Source organism: Nesoenas mayeri (assembly GCF_963082525.1).
Source record: "Nesoenas mayeri genome assembly, chromosome: 8".
In the NCBI taxonomy this organism is placed as follows: domain Eukaryota; kingdom Metazoa; phylum Chordata; class Aves; order Columbiformes; family Columbidae; genus Nesoenas; species Nesoenas mayeri.
In genome coordinates this window covers 29,667,245-29,684,162 of record NC_137554.1, presented here as the reverse complement: position 1 = coordinate 29,684,162, position 16,918 = coordinate 29,667,245, and the positions used below count along the sequence as shown (strand labels likewise).

The window sequence follows — 16,918 nt, the reverse complement described above, 5'->3', positions numbered from 1 at the left end:
CCATCCTGTTGGAGCTACAGCAGTCTTAAAACCCACTCAGGTAGGACTTGATGTCCTGCTGAACTCTTCACAAACCCCAAATACCTTTGGCCAGGTCTTGCCCAATTCTCACCCTGAACAGCAAACCCATCCTGGGGCAGGTTGCCAGGAGAATGGCTGTGCCCAAAACCAGAAGCCCTGTGCCATTACACCTGCAAAGGATGGGCACAAGCTGGGTTTAAAGTTCTCATTGCCTTTGTTCCCCATGGCTGTGCAGAGCAAAAGAAGGTACCTGGAGATACTCTGCCAGTCTGAGAGGTCCAGAGCACTCCAAGTTGCTGCTGAGAACCCCAAGCTGTAGCATGCAGGTCCTCCTGCCACTGGTGACTAGACCAAAAGGGACACTTCTGTGCCCAAGATACTGGTCCTACAGCCTGATGGGGGCCCAGGGGCTGCCTTTGGGAGGATGCTCATCATCATGGGGGTGGCTAAGGGAGCCTGGAGGGTCCAAGCTCTCTGTCCCAGTAGGGCAGAGAGAGCTGAGGGCTAGGCCAAAGCAATTTTTAGTGTTGATTTTTTTGTTGTTGTTGTTTTTTTGACCACAGCCATGGTTTAGAGGTTTTGTGGCTGTTGCCTGATATTAGTGGGAAGCTAGGCTCTGCCATGCTGCTGCTTCTACAGTTTGAGGGCCAACTTGCCCTGCTTTGCTTGAGGTCGTGTAGGGAGGACCTCTCCCCAAGGCGCTCGGATGACTTGGTGAATAGTCAAACCTGAGTCAATAAACATTGCTATTGTCTGTGAGGTCCCCTGTCTCTCCAAAGAATTCCTTCTAACAGCTTCCCCCCCTCCTCCTTCCTTGTCTGTGTGCTCACAACCTACTTTCCAGCTTCAGTCTCTGGCCATGACAAATGTACCTCCTTTCTTCCATTGCTGGTGAGAAAGCAGCTGTCTCCCTGTCTGCCCTACCTAGATGAAAGCTGGCTTCCCACTTCTCAGCAGGGGTTAAAGCGTGTTCCAGTTTTATTGGAGCTTGTGGTCAGTTCTCTTCCTCTATGCATGTTTATATTAAAGACTTTCATTACTGGTTCTCCATGCTCTCTTTAGGAGTGCTATTATTTTCCTCCCATAAAATTATTTATGGACTAGTAATAAATATGCTGTTTTTCTTTTTTCTTTCTTTTTTTTTTTTCCCTGTTTTAATAGAGTTGGCCTGATTGGTAACATATTGAGTTAGGAAAGACAGCTTCTTGTTGACAGTTACAGCCTCCTGCCTGGACAGGACTGGTGCTGTTCATGCACACGGGTACCCACGTGTGCATGGTGTTTGGTGGCCACCACCTCCCATGGCTGTACTAAAGCCTTTACACCTGTGTCACCCAGGTTAGAGCCACACCACAAAACTCGTTGGGTGGTAGGAATCACTTCCTACAGTGTTTCTCAAGAGGTGGCACCAACGAGCAAGGTAAAGGCTGGGTCATGCTGGGAATGGGCTGGGAACAAGAGGGATGGTTGTCCCACTTGAGGATGTGTCTGCCATGCACCTTGGGTCTGCCTGCAAGTGGGAATTGTTACCATTTGCAGATTTCTGGCCATGCTTTTTTTTTTCAGTTTCTAACACATCCAATGAGGAAAGAAATCAAAATCACTTGTAAGCAAGTCAGGATGTGGAACATGCAGGGAATTAAACAGAAAGTGGGAGTGGGAGAAAAATTAAGATGGTAGCCTGCTGTGGCCAGGCACATAATATATATTTTTTTTAAAAAATGGGATATTAGTTAAGTCAGCTGCTGTTGGTCTAACTTGGAACCAGTGTCTTTCACCTCCAGGTAGATGTAGGAAGGGAAAGACTAAACCCTTCACCTTAAGCTGTGCAGTCCAGGGAAAGTCTCATCTGACATCTCCAACCATCTCTCCTCCCCTGAGGAACCATCAGAGCTGCTTGGAGAAGCAGGCAGCAGGTGCTTGAGTTAAAATAGGCTGGTTCCTTGGGGCTTCCCAGCTACAGCTCTGTCCTGGGGGGCTCCTTGGAGCAGACCATGAGCAATGCCTGGTGTGGCACCAACCCCTCGAGGCTGAGCTGCCATCACAAATGGGGTGATTGTCCCTTCTGCTCCCGCAGTCTGCTCCTTGGGCTGTGCTCAGCCAGCCAAGACTCGTCCTCCTGCCAAATACACCTTCGCCTTATGTTTCTGGCCTCTCTCAACAAAAACACTGCATAGGATGGGCCTTGATCAAAACACATCCCAGCACTGGGTGGGGGGCACCAGGGTGGGGGAGAAAAACATTTCTATCCTCTTACTTCCAAAGAACAACATCTGCCCTGCCATGATTGATGCTGTGGGTTTTTCCTGTAGCCTTTGGGGCTGCAGACAAGTGGGGAGCTGTCGGCTCTCCCCGCAGGCAGGGCTTCATCCCACAAATCTGTCCGCGCGTTGGCTGAGGGACAGTTTGCAGTCACTCTGGGCACTGGAGCCATTATTTGTGGGTTCTGGATTTTTTTTATTTTTTTATTTTTTAATGGAAATATTTGGGTGGCAGGACAGGTAGCTGTGCTCTCTGGGTGCCTCGCTTGCCTGGCTGGCACTGTGCAGGGTGGGAGTTGGAGCCTGGTGAAGGGAGGGCAGAAAAGGGGTTATCCAGGTCTCGGGCAGGTGTTGCTCAATTTTAAGAGCAGCAAATGTGGAAGCTGAGAAGATGCCATGAATTTATGGGAAGGCAGGACTGATACGCATGGGGAAGACTAGTGAAAGGGAGAACGGGAACTGGTAAGGAAAGGGTTGTTCTTACAGCCTTCCCTGTTCTCTTCCCAACCATGTGCTGCCCTGCACATCTGCAGTCTCCAGTCCCCTCACCCTGCTCCTGCTCTCTCCCAGTGTTCCCTCTTTCTCTCCCTATTGCACTTGCGGGATCAGAAAGGCTGTATTTGACACGCACGCTCTCAGGGTCTCTCTTGCCCTCCTGCCCAGGTGTGCTTTGAGAGACCTGTGGTGGCCACGTCCCTCCTGGTCTTCCTGGCCTCTGACGGCACCATCCCCAGCAACCAGCGCAAGTCGAGGGTGACTGTCCAGCTGAGCGATGTAGATGGGCTGAACCACTCTTTGGGTGAGCATCCTATGGGCTATGGCACCAGTCCATGCTGTCCCAACAGGGACACCCACCATTGCTTAGTTGGGTGCTGGTGTCCCCTGTCCCTCCCCTTGCAGCATTTTCTGCTTCCCAAGCTTGTCTGTTTGGATGTGTCGGGGAGCAGAAGAGGTAAATCAAAAGCAGATAAAATATCCTTGGAGTTGAGCTAGCAGCATCTGTCTTTGCCCCATCTCGCAGGGATACATGAGCTGTCATGCCAACACAACCCCCTTGTCATCAACATCACCCGTGGCCAAGAGGACCCATCTCCCTGGGCTGCTTCGGTGCTGCTCAACTTCTCATCCCCGCTTGTGGGCATTGCAGCCGTGGCCTTGCGGACCTCAGCTCAGCCAGGCTCTTCTGAACCCAACACCTGCCTCCTGCAACACGAGGAGGGTCAAGGCCACCAGCACTACAGGTATGGTCTCCCTGGGGCATGTACTGATGGGTATCTAGAGCCCCTCTATCTTCTGGGGCTCTGTGCTGCAGTCCTAGAGTTTAGTTTAGTTTTGTTTTGTTTTTTCTGTTCACTGAGTGTTTCTTGACTATTCTCAGGTGGCTTTCGAGGTGCTGTTGGAAAATCCAGTGCAAACAGTCTTTGCTTATCTCACTGCAGGAGAGGCAGGAATATAGGTTTTGCACATGGCCTGTGCATCTGCACAAAACTGCATTAAAGGACCGTTCCCTGGTGGGAAAACCAAGCTCCCTCTGCTAAAGGAGTTATCGCTGGGGGTTACTGCTGAAGCTGAAATGTAGACTTTTTCTGCACGTGCTTTATAAGCTCAGCATCCGTCCATCCCTCCTAGGCTTCCCCGCACTGCAGGAGGTGAGGATGAAGCTTCACTTGTTCCCTCAGTCTCCTTCTTCCCCAAGTCTCATACTGCCCTCGTCATAACTCGGTGATAAAAATAATAGTGGCAACAGCACTTTAATTTATTGATGTCTGGCACTCAAAGACATCTGCCTGTGTTTACAGAGCAGCAAATGAGAGGATTGTTGTCCAAGATACACTAAATAAAGAAGGCAGAAGGAGTATACTAATTTTTGGGTCCCAACTTTGCTGGAGCTGTGGGGGTGTTAGAAGCGAAGGGCTTTGACCGGGGTCATTGCATCACTGCTACTGTCATTTTTCTTCTGCTGATGGCCCTGGATGGATGAACATCCCTGATAATGAATGAGCATGCATGTGTTTGTCTAAAAGCTTGTGGGATCATGGTACAAGTGATTTATGTCAAGCTCTGGAAGCCATGAATATCCTGCAGTTGCTTTTTACTTTTTTTTTTTTTTAAGTGCATGTGTGATTTACACAGAAACATAAATCTTATTGAGTCAGCATATAAATATTATTCTCAGCCTTACATTAAAGGATCAGCGTCCACCTGAAATGCAGTCCATTTCCTCCGGGTAGCCCTTACAGCTATGTACACACAGGCTTCTAAGACCCCAGCCAACTGATGTGGTTTTTCAATTACATTTTCTCATCCTTTTAACATAATTTTGCTTTCTCGTTGCTTGAGAGCTTCCCCCTCCCCCTCAGAAGTGCCTCCGAGGAGGAACAGACTGACCAGATGCAGCCGATGGATGTGGAGAAGCTCATATAGGGACAAATAGAGAGGAAAATAGATGTGATTTTCATCTTTAAAGGCCTTTTAAGAACATTGACTTCTCATCTCGCTGCCATCCTGTGGGGTCCCTGTGGCGTCGGCTTAGCTGCAGAATGCTGAATTGCAGGTTAACACACGTGCCCTTCGCAAACACTCAGAGTAAATCAGATCCCCAGAGTTTTCGAAGGAGGAAATGCTATTTATAGTATTGCTTTTCTGGACAAAAGGCTTGAATATTTAGAAGGGGGTTAGGCTTACAGTCTCCAATAGTTTCAGTAATAGTAAAGGATCTGCTTCTGTTAAGTCAGGAAACATTCAAGCAACCCCTCCTTATTATATGTCTTTAAATCTATTTCATCACCAAAACAGAAGTATTTTTATTTTTAAGGGCTAATAATCCATTTCATATAAGGCAGGTGGAGTCTTGGGGGGAAAAAAATATCAAGGAATATAAAATCTTAAGAAGTTTAGAGACACTCAACTGTAAAAGATCACAGAAGATCTGTTATTCCTGTAAGGAACTGAATTGACTGTTCGCACGCACCAAGCCTCGTATATACAATATGTGCATGTGCTTTCCTAAAATAACCCAAGAAAGGGACAGTAACAAAAGCAACACAGAAATGAGGTTTCCTGACTTCGGTCTAGAAAAGCTCATTGCCAAAATAATAAATATGTGACAGCTTGGTATTTCTGCAGCATCTTTCATCTTGAAGGATCTCAAAGTGCTTTGCAGGCTGCGGAAAACAAAGAGATCATGTTTTTCCTCATGAGAAGCAGCCATCTCCAGGTTGGGATGCAGCAGGTGTTTGATGCTAGAAAAGTACATATTTTATTTGAAAAAAAGAGTCGTCTTCTGGTTTCGGACTCTCTTGAGGCATTGAAGGTTGGACCCTCAATGAGTTGCAGACCAGGGCAGCGTGGTGTCCCTCCAATACACCTCGCTCCCAGCACCAGGACCCCTCTCTACCATCTCTGCCAGCAAATCAGGCCTCTTCTTTGCTTTCTATACCAAATCACAACCTGATGGGGTCAAGCAGAAAACAGACTTCTAGAGAGTTTTCACCCAGAAACTCGAAGTATTCTACTTTCATCCTTTTCTTAATATTTTAAAACTGAGCCACAGTGCCTCCTGTTTATCTTGGTCCAGGCTATATACTGAACCAGGGGAACATTGTTAATTTCCTCCATTGTGTTTAATTTTAGCTTTGAAAAAAATTTTATGTTAGCATATGCTGGGAAATGCCTTGGCAAGTTAACAGGAAAGGTGCTAGAAAATGCAGTCTGCATTGTGTTTCTATTTCCTCCATGAGTGGCCTCCTCTGGTTCCCCAAAAGTGGGTTTAGTGCATCAAGAAGTATCTGGTTTGCATCCCTGTTATAGGGCAAGTAGGTGTCAGGGAAAGAAAATCAGATGGAGGGAAGGGGTTGTTTACATATTTTCAATTGTTAAACTTTATTCAGCAAAGAGAGGAGGGTCATTCCCCAATCAGGTTTTATTTTGTTTCTTTCTTTCTTCCGGGGCCAAATCTATGCAGGATCAATTTATGAACTGCATCTGTGCTGGTGTGAAAATTTGTGGGGTTCCTGGGTAGAGATGCTGGTCTTTCATAGAATTGCAGAATAGTTTGGGTTGAAGGGACCTTCAAAGCTCCTGCAGTGCCACCCCTGCCATGAGCAGGGACATCCTCACCAGCTCAGGTTGCTCAGAGCCCTGTCCAGCCTGGCCTAGGATGTCTCCAGGGATGGTTCATCCACCACCTCTCTGGGCAACTGAGGCCGGGGTCTCACCACCCCCAATGTAAAACATTTCTTCCTTGTGTCCAGCCTGAATCTCCGCTCTTGTAGTTTAAAACAATCACCCCTTGTCCTATCCTTTCTGTCCCTCTGGCCTAGGGTGCCCTATGGTTTTGGACCGTACACAAAGTAGATGGGCCCTTATTTTGGGACCCCAGGATCACCCCTGATGGGCTAAAGCACACTCAGGTCAAGATGTACCTCCATCCTCACTCTGTCTTCTTGTATGCACAGCCAACATAGAGTTGTCTACCATGAGGACAGCACATGTTGACTGGACATCTTTTCCCTGTCTCTCCCAGGTGTAGCATAAGGCACATCAGAGCAGGTTGTGTCTATACTGCACCATGCACATCCTCTCCCCATGGTCTGGAGGACAAAAACTCTCAAGAATCAAGCCTAGGATACTTATTACCACCTTTTCTAGGACATGGGCTTATCTCAGGCTTTGGCTCTACCTTGGAGACCTATCAAGGTGCTTCTTCTCTGGCAGCAAAGCTTGTTGACTTCTGGTGTTCCTCTTGTGTGTCCCTGACTGGCTGATGGACAATGGTGGCCAAGGCTCCACTGTAGGACCTGATCATTCGTTTTAATGAGTGGCTTCACTGTCCAGCTGGAAGATGGCAAGGGACACATGCAGGTGGAGGTGCAGGGACCATTTTAATTGGCTGCCCAATTCCATTTGTTCTCTGCAGCTTAGCCAGCTTCTTCAATTTAATGCTTTATATGGGCTTTTTTTAGGATGCTCAAGGCTACTTCTGCCCTTCCCTGAGACTAGCCAGTCTCACCTAGGGAAAAAGAAAGATCTCCCAATACAAAAGTTTTTCATCAGTTTGATCTTGAGTCAAATGCAGAAGCTCAACAAGAAGCAGAAGCTTAGAGGCAGCTTGCTTGGTGTCACCTCATGGAAAGGGCCACTCAATTTGATAAACTTGCTCTAAGCATGGCCAACCCCTGATACATCAAGGAAAGGTGAACTACAACACAGAGCCCATTTCCACAGAAACAGGATTAAATGTGTGCTTCAGCAGGCTATCTTATCTCATGTTACAGGTTGCAGGAGGGGACAAGTCCACCATCTCCCCTGCTGAGCTATTCTTATATCCAGTAACCCTCTCTGCTGAGAAGCTGTCTCTGATTTCAAGATGAAAGTTGTTACTTTTGCTCCATCCTTGTCAGAAAGGTCTAAATGCCTCCTGCCAGCAAACTGCTTTTCTGTGTGTGCCTGTACAGAGCGACCCGATCCTCTCACTATCTCTACTCTGTCATGATAAATACTTTTTTTTCTTCTTAAATCTCATAGTGTAAGTCTTGCAATCTAGCTGTGGCTTCTGCTGGCAGCTCCCTTTTGAAATCCCTCTGCTATTGCTGTGTCCTTGGTGGTGGATGTACATCAGAAGTGCACTTCTCTGGACAAGAGAGGAGGTGGCAGAAATAAGGTTAGCTAGCCCAAAGTTGACATCTCCTTCAGCCTCACTTTCTGTGCTTCTATAAACCTATTTTCGTATAGCAAGCAACAAAAAAAAAACATGGAAAGAAACTCTCTGGAAATGTATTAAGGTTGATCTGCTCTTTTCCTTTTCTATCTTTCCCACTATGGCTTTGGAGGGGCCAGCACATCACTTGACATCTTACTGGTGCCTTTTCTCGATCTGTGAGGTGGATGACAGTGGATGACTCACAGGGATGTTATCTTTTTTTTGCCAAGTTTCTTTGGGAGTCACGTACAGAAGTAAATATCTTTTCTTGAGGTGGCAACCTCAAGGAAGATTGTAATCAAGAAGCATCACCACCGTTGGGTCTGTACATGTAGCCTGCTCCCACAAGGATGGTTGCCATCAGATTTACTGGAAAAGTGAGACCTTTCCCCTCTCCCAAGAAACATGCCTGAAGGGAGAAATTCCCAAGTATTTCCAAAACACCTTTCCTCATTTCCTAGCTATTTTCTTTCGCTAGACCACATTGGGGTAAACATCTTTTATCTCACTGATGTTCAGTGCCACAATCCAGACTCCACCAGGGTATGTGCAGTGATTACTTATAACTTCAGGAGATTTGGCTGAAGCCTTTACCTTTCCATCAACATCTCCTATAACCCCCCACCACCCAAAAAAACCCCATAAAAAATTGCACCATGAAATGAACTTGTAATAGTTTCCTCTTGGTTGAGCTGGAGCTTGGTAAGGGCTGTTTTAGCAGCAATCTTTGGGTTGAAAGCTTGGGTAGATACTGCAGCAATTTACGGATGACTTCTTATACTTCAGGCAGCTGTGCTGTATTTGGCTTGGCTTACCTTGATTTGGGGATTCATCACTGTTTTCTGGGTTCTGTGAAATAACTGCTTACAAAATGGGAAATTTCAGCATTTCAGAATTTGGGTTTTGTCACAACAGACTGTTTCGCTACCAGTGTTGTCACCACTGGTTCAACGTGCTCCATTGGTGGCAGATGCCTCCTGCTTTTATTATAGAAAGATGAAGGATCCCAAAGGGAAAGTTTTGCCCTGGTTTGTAGAATTGGTCTCACTTCAGAACAAAGCTCTTATCATTTCAGAGCAGTTAGGGCCATTGCTAGGCAGAATTTCACACATTTCCAGATCTGGAAGTTTCTTTGATGTATAGGTTATGGATAGGCTTGGTGAGCCCAGAAAATCATGCAGGCTGGTGCTGATGTGAAATAAGTTAGGAGAAAAACCTTGATATTTTGTGAAAACACTGTTGACAAATTGTTTGAGCTTCAAAAGATGCTGGGATAAAAATGGAAATTTTTTTGGATGTTTCATGCAGGGAAAAAAAAATTGGCTTGTCCCGCATCTTATACGGCTTGAATCAGAAATGGCCAAATGTCAGGAGTTTGCAGCTGTGATACAGGAATTTCATTTATCATCAAAAAGAGAAAGAGCTCCTTCATGCTGAGATCAGAACTGGGCTAACTACACCATTTCCTCGTCCAGCCTTCGTTAGGGTGTTCCAGCGGCTGGGAACAGTGATTTATTCCGTCACATTACCCAAACCCTGGAAGGCATGTGGAAATGATGGGGCCAGGCCACATGGATTTTTTTGTTAATTATTTTTTTTTGTCCTGCACTTGTACAGCATCAGGCTCAAGGCTGTCCTGGCCCAGAATATTGCAGTGATAGTCACAATGATGCTGATAACGATAAAGAAAACCATCAGGGTAAAGTCTGTAGGGAGAGACGATACATTTTTTTCAAGGTTACTGATATATTTGAGAAAATCAGACAGCTTTGGGTGACATGAGCCCCTCTTCAGGTCTGGAATAGCAGCACCAGACTTCAAAGCTACATGTAGGGTGAGAACAACTTCTTAGAACTTGAGTCAGTAGGTTTTGGATCATTTCCAAAGTAAAACCAGGGTATTTGTGGGATGGGGTGGTGTTAGTCACAGAGAAAATGGTGATAATTTAGTCATCTTTGGGGCAAAGAGAAGGCTAATTTTTTCTAAAATATATCTGTATGCACATATAGCATGTGTGCATGAGTGTGTGGTGCATATAAGAAGAAAGATTATGATATTATGACCTTTAATTATCACTCCCTTATGTATAACTAATCTGTATAACGTTTTGCATATATAATAATACAGTAAGAAACTTGCTGATCTCTTGATCTGCTTTATACCAGCACTGCTGGTTACGTTTCTGACCTGGTGGGAAACCAAAGTGTGCCCAGTAGTGCTGAAAACGATTGGTATTTCATTATTTGTTATTTAACAAAGGCTGTCCCAGACAACATGCCATACCATCGCTCCACCAAAGCTGCTCCGCACAAGCACTTGGCCCAGCTGGATGTGCCTGGAGATGCCACCACCCCCTCCAAACCAGCGGTGTCATGAGCACATGCTCTGTAACTCAACGCAACTTCAGGAGCAGAGGAAGTTGGGCGTCTTGAGGTCCCGCAGTGGCCACCCAGCTGTCCTGTAGCCTACGCACGCTTGGTGAACCCACTGCTTATCTCCCAGCCCTGTTTCCCAACATCTGGTCTGCGATTTGGCTTGGATAGTCCCCATGTGCTGAGATGCACCCAGGACTTTCTTGCTGTGATATGTTGATGTAGTACCAAGCACCATGGTAGGAGCAATGTGTGCACCAGCTGCAGCTCCTCACACGTCTCTGGCTGATGAGGAAGAAGATGGGATGCAAGAGCAAGGCTGGAAGGAGGAGAAGCTCATCCCCTGTTCAGAGACACACAGGGAGCTTTAGGACTCCATTGCAGGGTGGTGGGGTTGGGGACAGGATCGTGTGTGTATGCATGTGCCTGGGGCACGGCAGGGAGCAAAGCCATTGTCCGGAGAAGGTGACTGCAGGAGGGGAGGGGAGAGGGCTACAATTGGTACCAGATGCCCTCAGAAGCTAATGACCTGACAAACGCTGTGCTCATAAAACAAATTCTTTAAAAAGGAAGCAAATGGAAATATAAGCTAGTGAAAGAATTTGCAGCAGCTGCCCCGAAACCATTTCTCACTTCATAAACAGGTCTGCATTGAAAAAACAGGCTCTTTCTTCTTGTTCTCCTTTGTGGTCCCCTCCCGTGCCCACCAGCTCTTACAGGGCTGTGGCCTGCAGGTTTCCACCGTGTCTTTGGCTAGGTAGACCTGTCCAGAGTCAACAGCACAGTCAACAGCACCCTTAACGTCTGTGTTGGCACAGATTTATAGAAATTATGTGTATATATATATTTTTTTTATTATTATTATTATTTTTTCTCCCCCTGGTGTCATTTGTGGGATTCCTAGTTGTGCATCCTTGGCTGGAGAGGTTGACCAAACACAAGCGGCCAAGGCTGCCTCTGCCTCCCCTGGGTGAAACCCAGGGCACAAAACCAGTGAAAAGCTGGGAGCAGAGAGGAGACATTTGGGTCCACCTCCCTCCATTCTCTCCCCAGGACTGTGATTCTGTGACCTGTTGTCACCCGAAGCTGCAGCACCTCTGGCCCTGCTTCAGGAGGGCTCCTGTAATTTTTTTTTTCTCCACTAGTACCAATTCATAAAAGCTAAAGCCTGACTACCGGATGATCAGGGCATTTTCTTATGGGACCTGTTGTGTCAAACATGTGTCTTGGCCCCATTCCATGCTGGGTAATTAATTTCCTGGCTGCATTTTGCTGATGGAGACCATAGCACCCTGGCCAGCACTCCTCTTTGCTGTGGGACTATTTGTGATGCTTAATTGATGGGAACCAAAGGGCTGGTCCTTGGTGGGAGGCTGCTGTGGTGAGGAGGTGGCTGTTGAAGCTCAGGCAGCTCTGCTGCCAGGTCTGGGGGAACTGTGTGTCATTTGAAGAACATCTCATGGGTGGTTCCTTGGTATCTACAAGAGTTTTGTTCTCCAGATAAGTGTTTTCTTGCAGTTGGAGAATCCTCTGTGGATTCTCTGATGTCTAATACAGGGTTTGATGTACCTGTTGCCCTTCTATCAGCATAGACTTTAAAAAGGCGTCTTCAACTTCTTTTTCTGACCTGGGGATAGACTTCGGAGCAGGGTCTGTTGCAAGAGAAAAAGGGGTGGTGGTTTTAAACTAAAGGAGTGGAGATTCAGGCCAGATGCAGGGAATAAATTTTTTACACTGGGGGTGGTGAGAACCTGTCCCAGGTTGCCCAGAGAGGTGGTGGATGAACCATCCCTGGAGACATCCCAGGCCAGGCTGGACGGGGCTCTGAGCAACCTGAGCTGGGTGAAGATGCCCCTGCTCATGGCAGGGTTGGACTAGATGAGCTTTGAAGGTCCATTCCAACCCAGACTCTTTTGTGATTGCAAGGAGACTTCAAGCCTGGAAGAAGCTGGGACTGAGGGATATGTGTGCATCTCCGTATGCATCTGTGACCTGCTGAGCATCCCGTGCGGGTGCCACCCAGAGAGAGCCCCTCCTTGCTGCAGAAGCCCTGGGACCCACTTGCTGATCCCTTCCCTCTTCTCTACAGCTGTATCCACGGTGTCTGCGCAGGATCGGGGAGCTGCACGCGGCCCCTGCTCGCTTACGCTGCCACCCTCAACTGCACCTCCAACGGCCCCAGGCACATGGTGTGCACTGTCACCTGCAAAAAAGGCTTCATCCCCCGTTCTGGTGATGGAAAGAGCCTGAGCTCCACTCAGGTGAGTGCACCTCATAACCTGTTAGACCAGGTGCTAGTTAAGAAATGTTTAACCACACTGAGGTAGCTGCAGTGACCCTAGGACACCTTGTTGCTCCAGCCCTGACCTCCTTGCTGCTTTTCCAACAAACCTCAGCACAAGGGAAACTCTGGTGCTGGACCTCCCTGCTGGTGGTCCTGCTCTGGAGACCATTCTCCTTCCCTCACCACAGTCCTAGCTCTCCCAGCCCAGAGCTGCATGCAGATCATGGCTCTGCCAGGCTAAAAGCTGCTGCAGGGGATGTCCCAGCCAGGGTGATGCTTTCCTGCAGAGGGAGAGGTAGATGTTTCTGTTCCTAAATAGCCATTGCTGGGAGGGTTAAACATCCCTGGGACATTTTCTTTCTTAAAGTTGAAGTCAGTGGCGCAGGAAAAAATGATGTCATTGCAGAGCAACTATATTTAAAGGCAGCCGACAGTACAGAGAGCTTTTCTTCCTTTGTGTTGTGTTGTAATAATGCTGCCCACGCCAGCAGGGCAGCACAGGGGTCACCATGAAACAGTTTGTCCTGCTTTCCAGAGGGCTGGGAGATGCCTCGTAAAAGCCACAAGCCACCAAGGCTCTTGGCTGTTGACCAAGGAGACCTGGAACTGATGTGTCCATGGGAGCTGAGCTGAGTCAGGTCTGGGCAGTCACCTTGACAGGGTCATGGTCAGGATGAGGACAAGCTGAGAGAGTTGGGGTGTTCAGCCTGGAGAAGAGAAGGCTCCAGGGAGACCTTATTGCAGCCTTTCTGTACTTAAAAAAGGCCTGTAAGAAAGATGGGGACAGACTTTTTAGCAGGGCCCGTTGTGATAGGACAAAGGGTGATGGTTTTAAGCTAAAGGATGGGAGATTCAGACCAGATAGGGGGAAGAAACTTTTTACACTGGCGTGGCGGTGGTGAAAACCTGTCCCGGGTTGGCCAGAGAGGTGGTGGATGAACCATCCCTGGAGACATCCCAGGCCAGGCTGGACGGGGCTCTGAGCAACCTGAGCTGGTGAAGATGTCTCTGCTCATGGCAGGGGTGGCACTGGGGGAGCTTTGAAGGGCCCTTTCAACCCAAAATGTTCTGTGATTCTATGAAAAATGTTCCCCTTCTCTGAAATGGAACTGCACAAAACAATTTGCATCAGGTGACAGTTTTTCTGCATTTGGTAGCAGATGCCATGTGGCTGTCACAGCAGATGGCAGCTTGTGCCCTGTCCTGAACCCTCCAGTGATGTGACTGGTTTGACCGTGTGACCCTCCTCATTTTGAGGAAACATACACAGCTCTCTCCTGAGCATTCTCTACACCTGGAGGCCAGCAGCTACAGACCAAACATTAAAAGGTCTCTTGTGCAGGTGACTTGTGTGTTACCCCAAGGGCCATTCACTGCCTTCACCCCCAAACATCACCCTGGGAACAGGTAAGGGCTTCATGGCTCAGTGTCCAGAATGAGGAGAAAAGGCACATCGGGAGAGTCAAAATTGGGGTAGAGTCTTCCTTGTCCTGAAACCTCAGTCAGATCTTTCTGTTGTGGTGGCAAACTAGTAGGTTTGAGAGCTCACTCAAAGGGTTCTGATGGAGCTTTGCTTTCTCTGCAGCAGGAGGTGGTGCTGACGTGCAGCTCAGGACAGTGGGACAGATCTGTGACTTGTGACCCTGTCGACTGTGGTGTCCCTGACCAGTCCCATGTGTACTACGCTGAGTTCTCCTGCCCCAAGGGGACCACCTACCTGAAGAGATGTTCCTTCTCCTGCATCCACCCAGCCAAGATTCAAGGTATGGTTTGGAGTGCTGAGGGATCCCTTTTTGGTGCCACCTTTCCATGCATGTCCCAAGATGTTCAAACAAAGCATTGCAACTTTGAATTTCATAGTTATCCTGGCTTTTGCCAGCCAGGTGGGCTCTTGAGAGACCTCCTGAAGTGGTGGGCATCTATCTCCCTTAAATGGGGACACCAGAGCATGAGGACACTCTCTCTGACTGCCATGCCCTGGCTGACAGCCCTTATCTATCCACCTTCAAGGTATAGCGATGTCTTGTCCTGATAGCTGGTGAGGTCTGGCAGCCTCCAGCATTTATGGGTGTGAAGGAGACAAGAAGTGTACAGACAGACAAGAAAGGACTTCAGAGAGCCCAGGGTGGCTCGGTGCCTGGTGGCTGTGGGAAATCTTGTGGTTCAGGAGGCCTGGGGCTGTATAAAGCTGTAGAGACTGATGCCCACAGCTGCAGAGCAGGCTGGGAGATGTCCACCCAGACACACAGCAGTCCCCCAGACACACCACGGGCTGGCTCTCGTTCTGCAGACTCCATCAGGAGCCGCAGGAATGTTTTGAAGCCAAGCTGGAGAAAGAGAGCTACTGTTCCTGTCTATGCGAGGCTGAGCTGGGGGGGATTTGGGGGTAATTGCCTTGACAGCTTCAAGCATTGGGACTTTGTGTGAGTTTCCACCAGGGCCTTTGCTCTGAACAATCGCATACAACAAATCATTTTAATGGGCGTCCTATTTTATAGAGACATTTAAGCTGAAACGTATGAAAATCGTTTACTTTTTTTTTTTTTAACTTAATCTAAGGAGCAAAAACTGCAGGGAATTAAGGTCTCGTTTCACGACAGGAGGGATGCTGGCAGATCCCCAGTATGAACTGATCAAAGGGTAGCGCACAAACGACAGCTCAACAGCCCAAATTCTGCACAAACCGATGCCCATTGCCTTGGGTGGGTCAGCTGAGGGCAGGGCTTCCATCTGATCTTTCAGCTCTTGTTCCCACTGAAGTCAATGGGAGGTTTGCTACGGGCTCCCTTGGAGGGAAGATGTCTCCGTGGTGGAGCGCCCTGGGTGACCTCCAGCAGCTGACGCCATGGCTGGTGCTGCTTGGCCGAGGCTGCCAAGCTGGGGGGGTAACCTCGCAGAGGTCCAGCCAACTTGGATGAGCTGTCAAGGCAGGGACGTGCCTGATGCTTGTTCTCCCCAAAGGCTCACGTCCTTACGGGCAGGCTCTCCATGCTCATAGATGCCAGAATAGGGAAGGAAAGGATGACAGGGCTGCATGGTGCTAAGAGGTGGGGGCCTACCCTCAACAGTGCTGGTCCGCTGGGAGCACAGGTGCAACGTGGAGGCGAGATTTAGTCCCTGCTCGCAGAGCAGTTGTAGGCACAGCAGTGATCACACAAAAAGAATATAAAGCTACTGGAGAGTGTCCAGAGGAGGCCATGAAGTTGGTGAAGGGTTTGGAGGGGAAGCTGTATGAGAAGCAGCTAAAGTTACTGGGTTTGTTGAGCACAGAGAAGAGGAGACTAAGGGGAGACCACATTGTGGTCTACAGCTTCCTCATGAGGGGAGAGGGGCAGATGCTGAGCTCTTCTCTCTGGTGACCACCAACAGAACCTGAGGGAATGGCAGGAAGATAGGTTGGACATTAAGAAAAGGCTCTTTACCCAAAGTCCATGATCTTGCTTCCCTTGGCATCAGTATCCACCCTAACAAGAGGACTTTTGCTGGTTGCTCTGAGCTTCCCCCAGCAGGACTCCATCCCTAAGTCAGCTGTAACCCCAACATGCCATTTCTCTTTTGGGTTCAGGAGCAAACCAGTGGCTGACCTGCCTGGAGGACGGTCTCTGGTCACTCCCCGAAGCCTACTGCAAGCTGGAGTGTGACGCACCTCCTGCAGTGGCCAACGCCAAGCTCCTGGTCCCACGATGCCTCCAGGGCAACCATGACGTGGGCTCGATCTGTCGCTACAAGTGCAAGCCTGGATACCACGTGGCTGAGAATGCAGCAGGCAAGTCTAAGAAGTAAGTCTGTGGTGGATCTGTTATCACCATCTCTTTCCTCCTCCCAACAAGGTGGTGGTACACTGGTTGTCCGAAAGAGCTGATTTAATAAGTACAAGGCAGAGCAGCTTGCTCTAGTCATGCAGATTTGTTGAGACAGGAGAGGAATTCCCCTGGTTTGGGGGAAAGCAGGTGGGAACAAGATGCAAGCTGCTGGTTCGTGTATGTATGTGTACGTTAAGTACCTTAACCTAAAGCACGCGAATTTTCCCCTGCACCTCAACGTATTTGTCAGTTGCTGAAAATTAAACATCTACAGAAGTGTTTGTGGACTCTCAGGTAATTAGATGTAATAAGATGCTGGAAGATTCCTGGAGCTGCTGTTTTTCCTAAAAGTGATAAAACATAGATCAAGGCACTGGGGGGTGTAAGAATGAATGACTGCCTCTTGTCAGGGTTAACATTTTACCTGCTGTACTTCCTGGCTAAATTTAATCCTAAGCATTGACATTTCATTTGGA

General features: G+C 48.2%; 1 protein-coding gene across 1 annotated transcript in view; it reads left to right on the top strand.

Annotated features, from left to right (window-relative positions):
- Positions 1 to 16,918, top strand: part of PAPPA2 (pappalysin 2) — a gene marked incomplete at both ends in the record, with an annotated part of 87,830 nt that overhangs the window by 44,442 nt on the left and 26,470 nt on the right. The window contains 5 exons of the mRNA XM_080348536.1: positions 2,946 to 3,081; positions 3,304 to 3,523; positions 12,445 to 12,616; positions 14,225 to 14,402; positions 16,205 to 16,418. Of these exons, the coding sequence (XP_080204662.1) occupies positions 2,946 to 3,081; positions 3,304 to 3,523; positions 12,445 to 12,616; positions 14,225 to 14,402; positions 16,205 to 16,418 (920 nt within the window). The remainder of the gene's footprint in view (positions 1 to 2,945; positions 3,082 to 3,303; positions 3,524 to 12,444; positions 12,617 to 14,224; positions 14,403 to 16,204; positions 16,419 to 16,918) is intronic.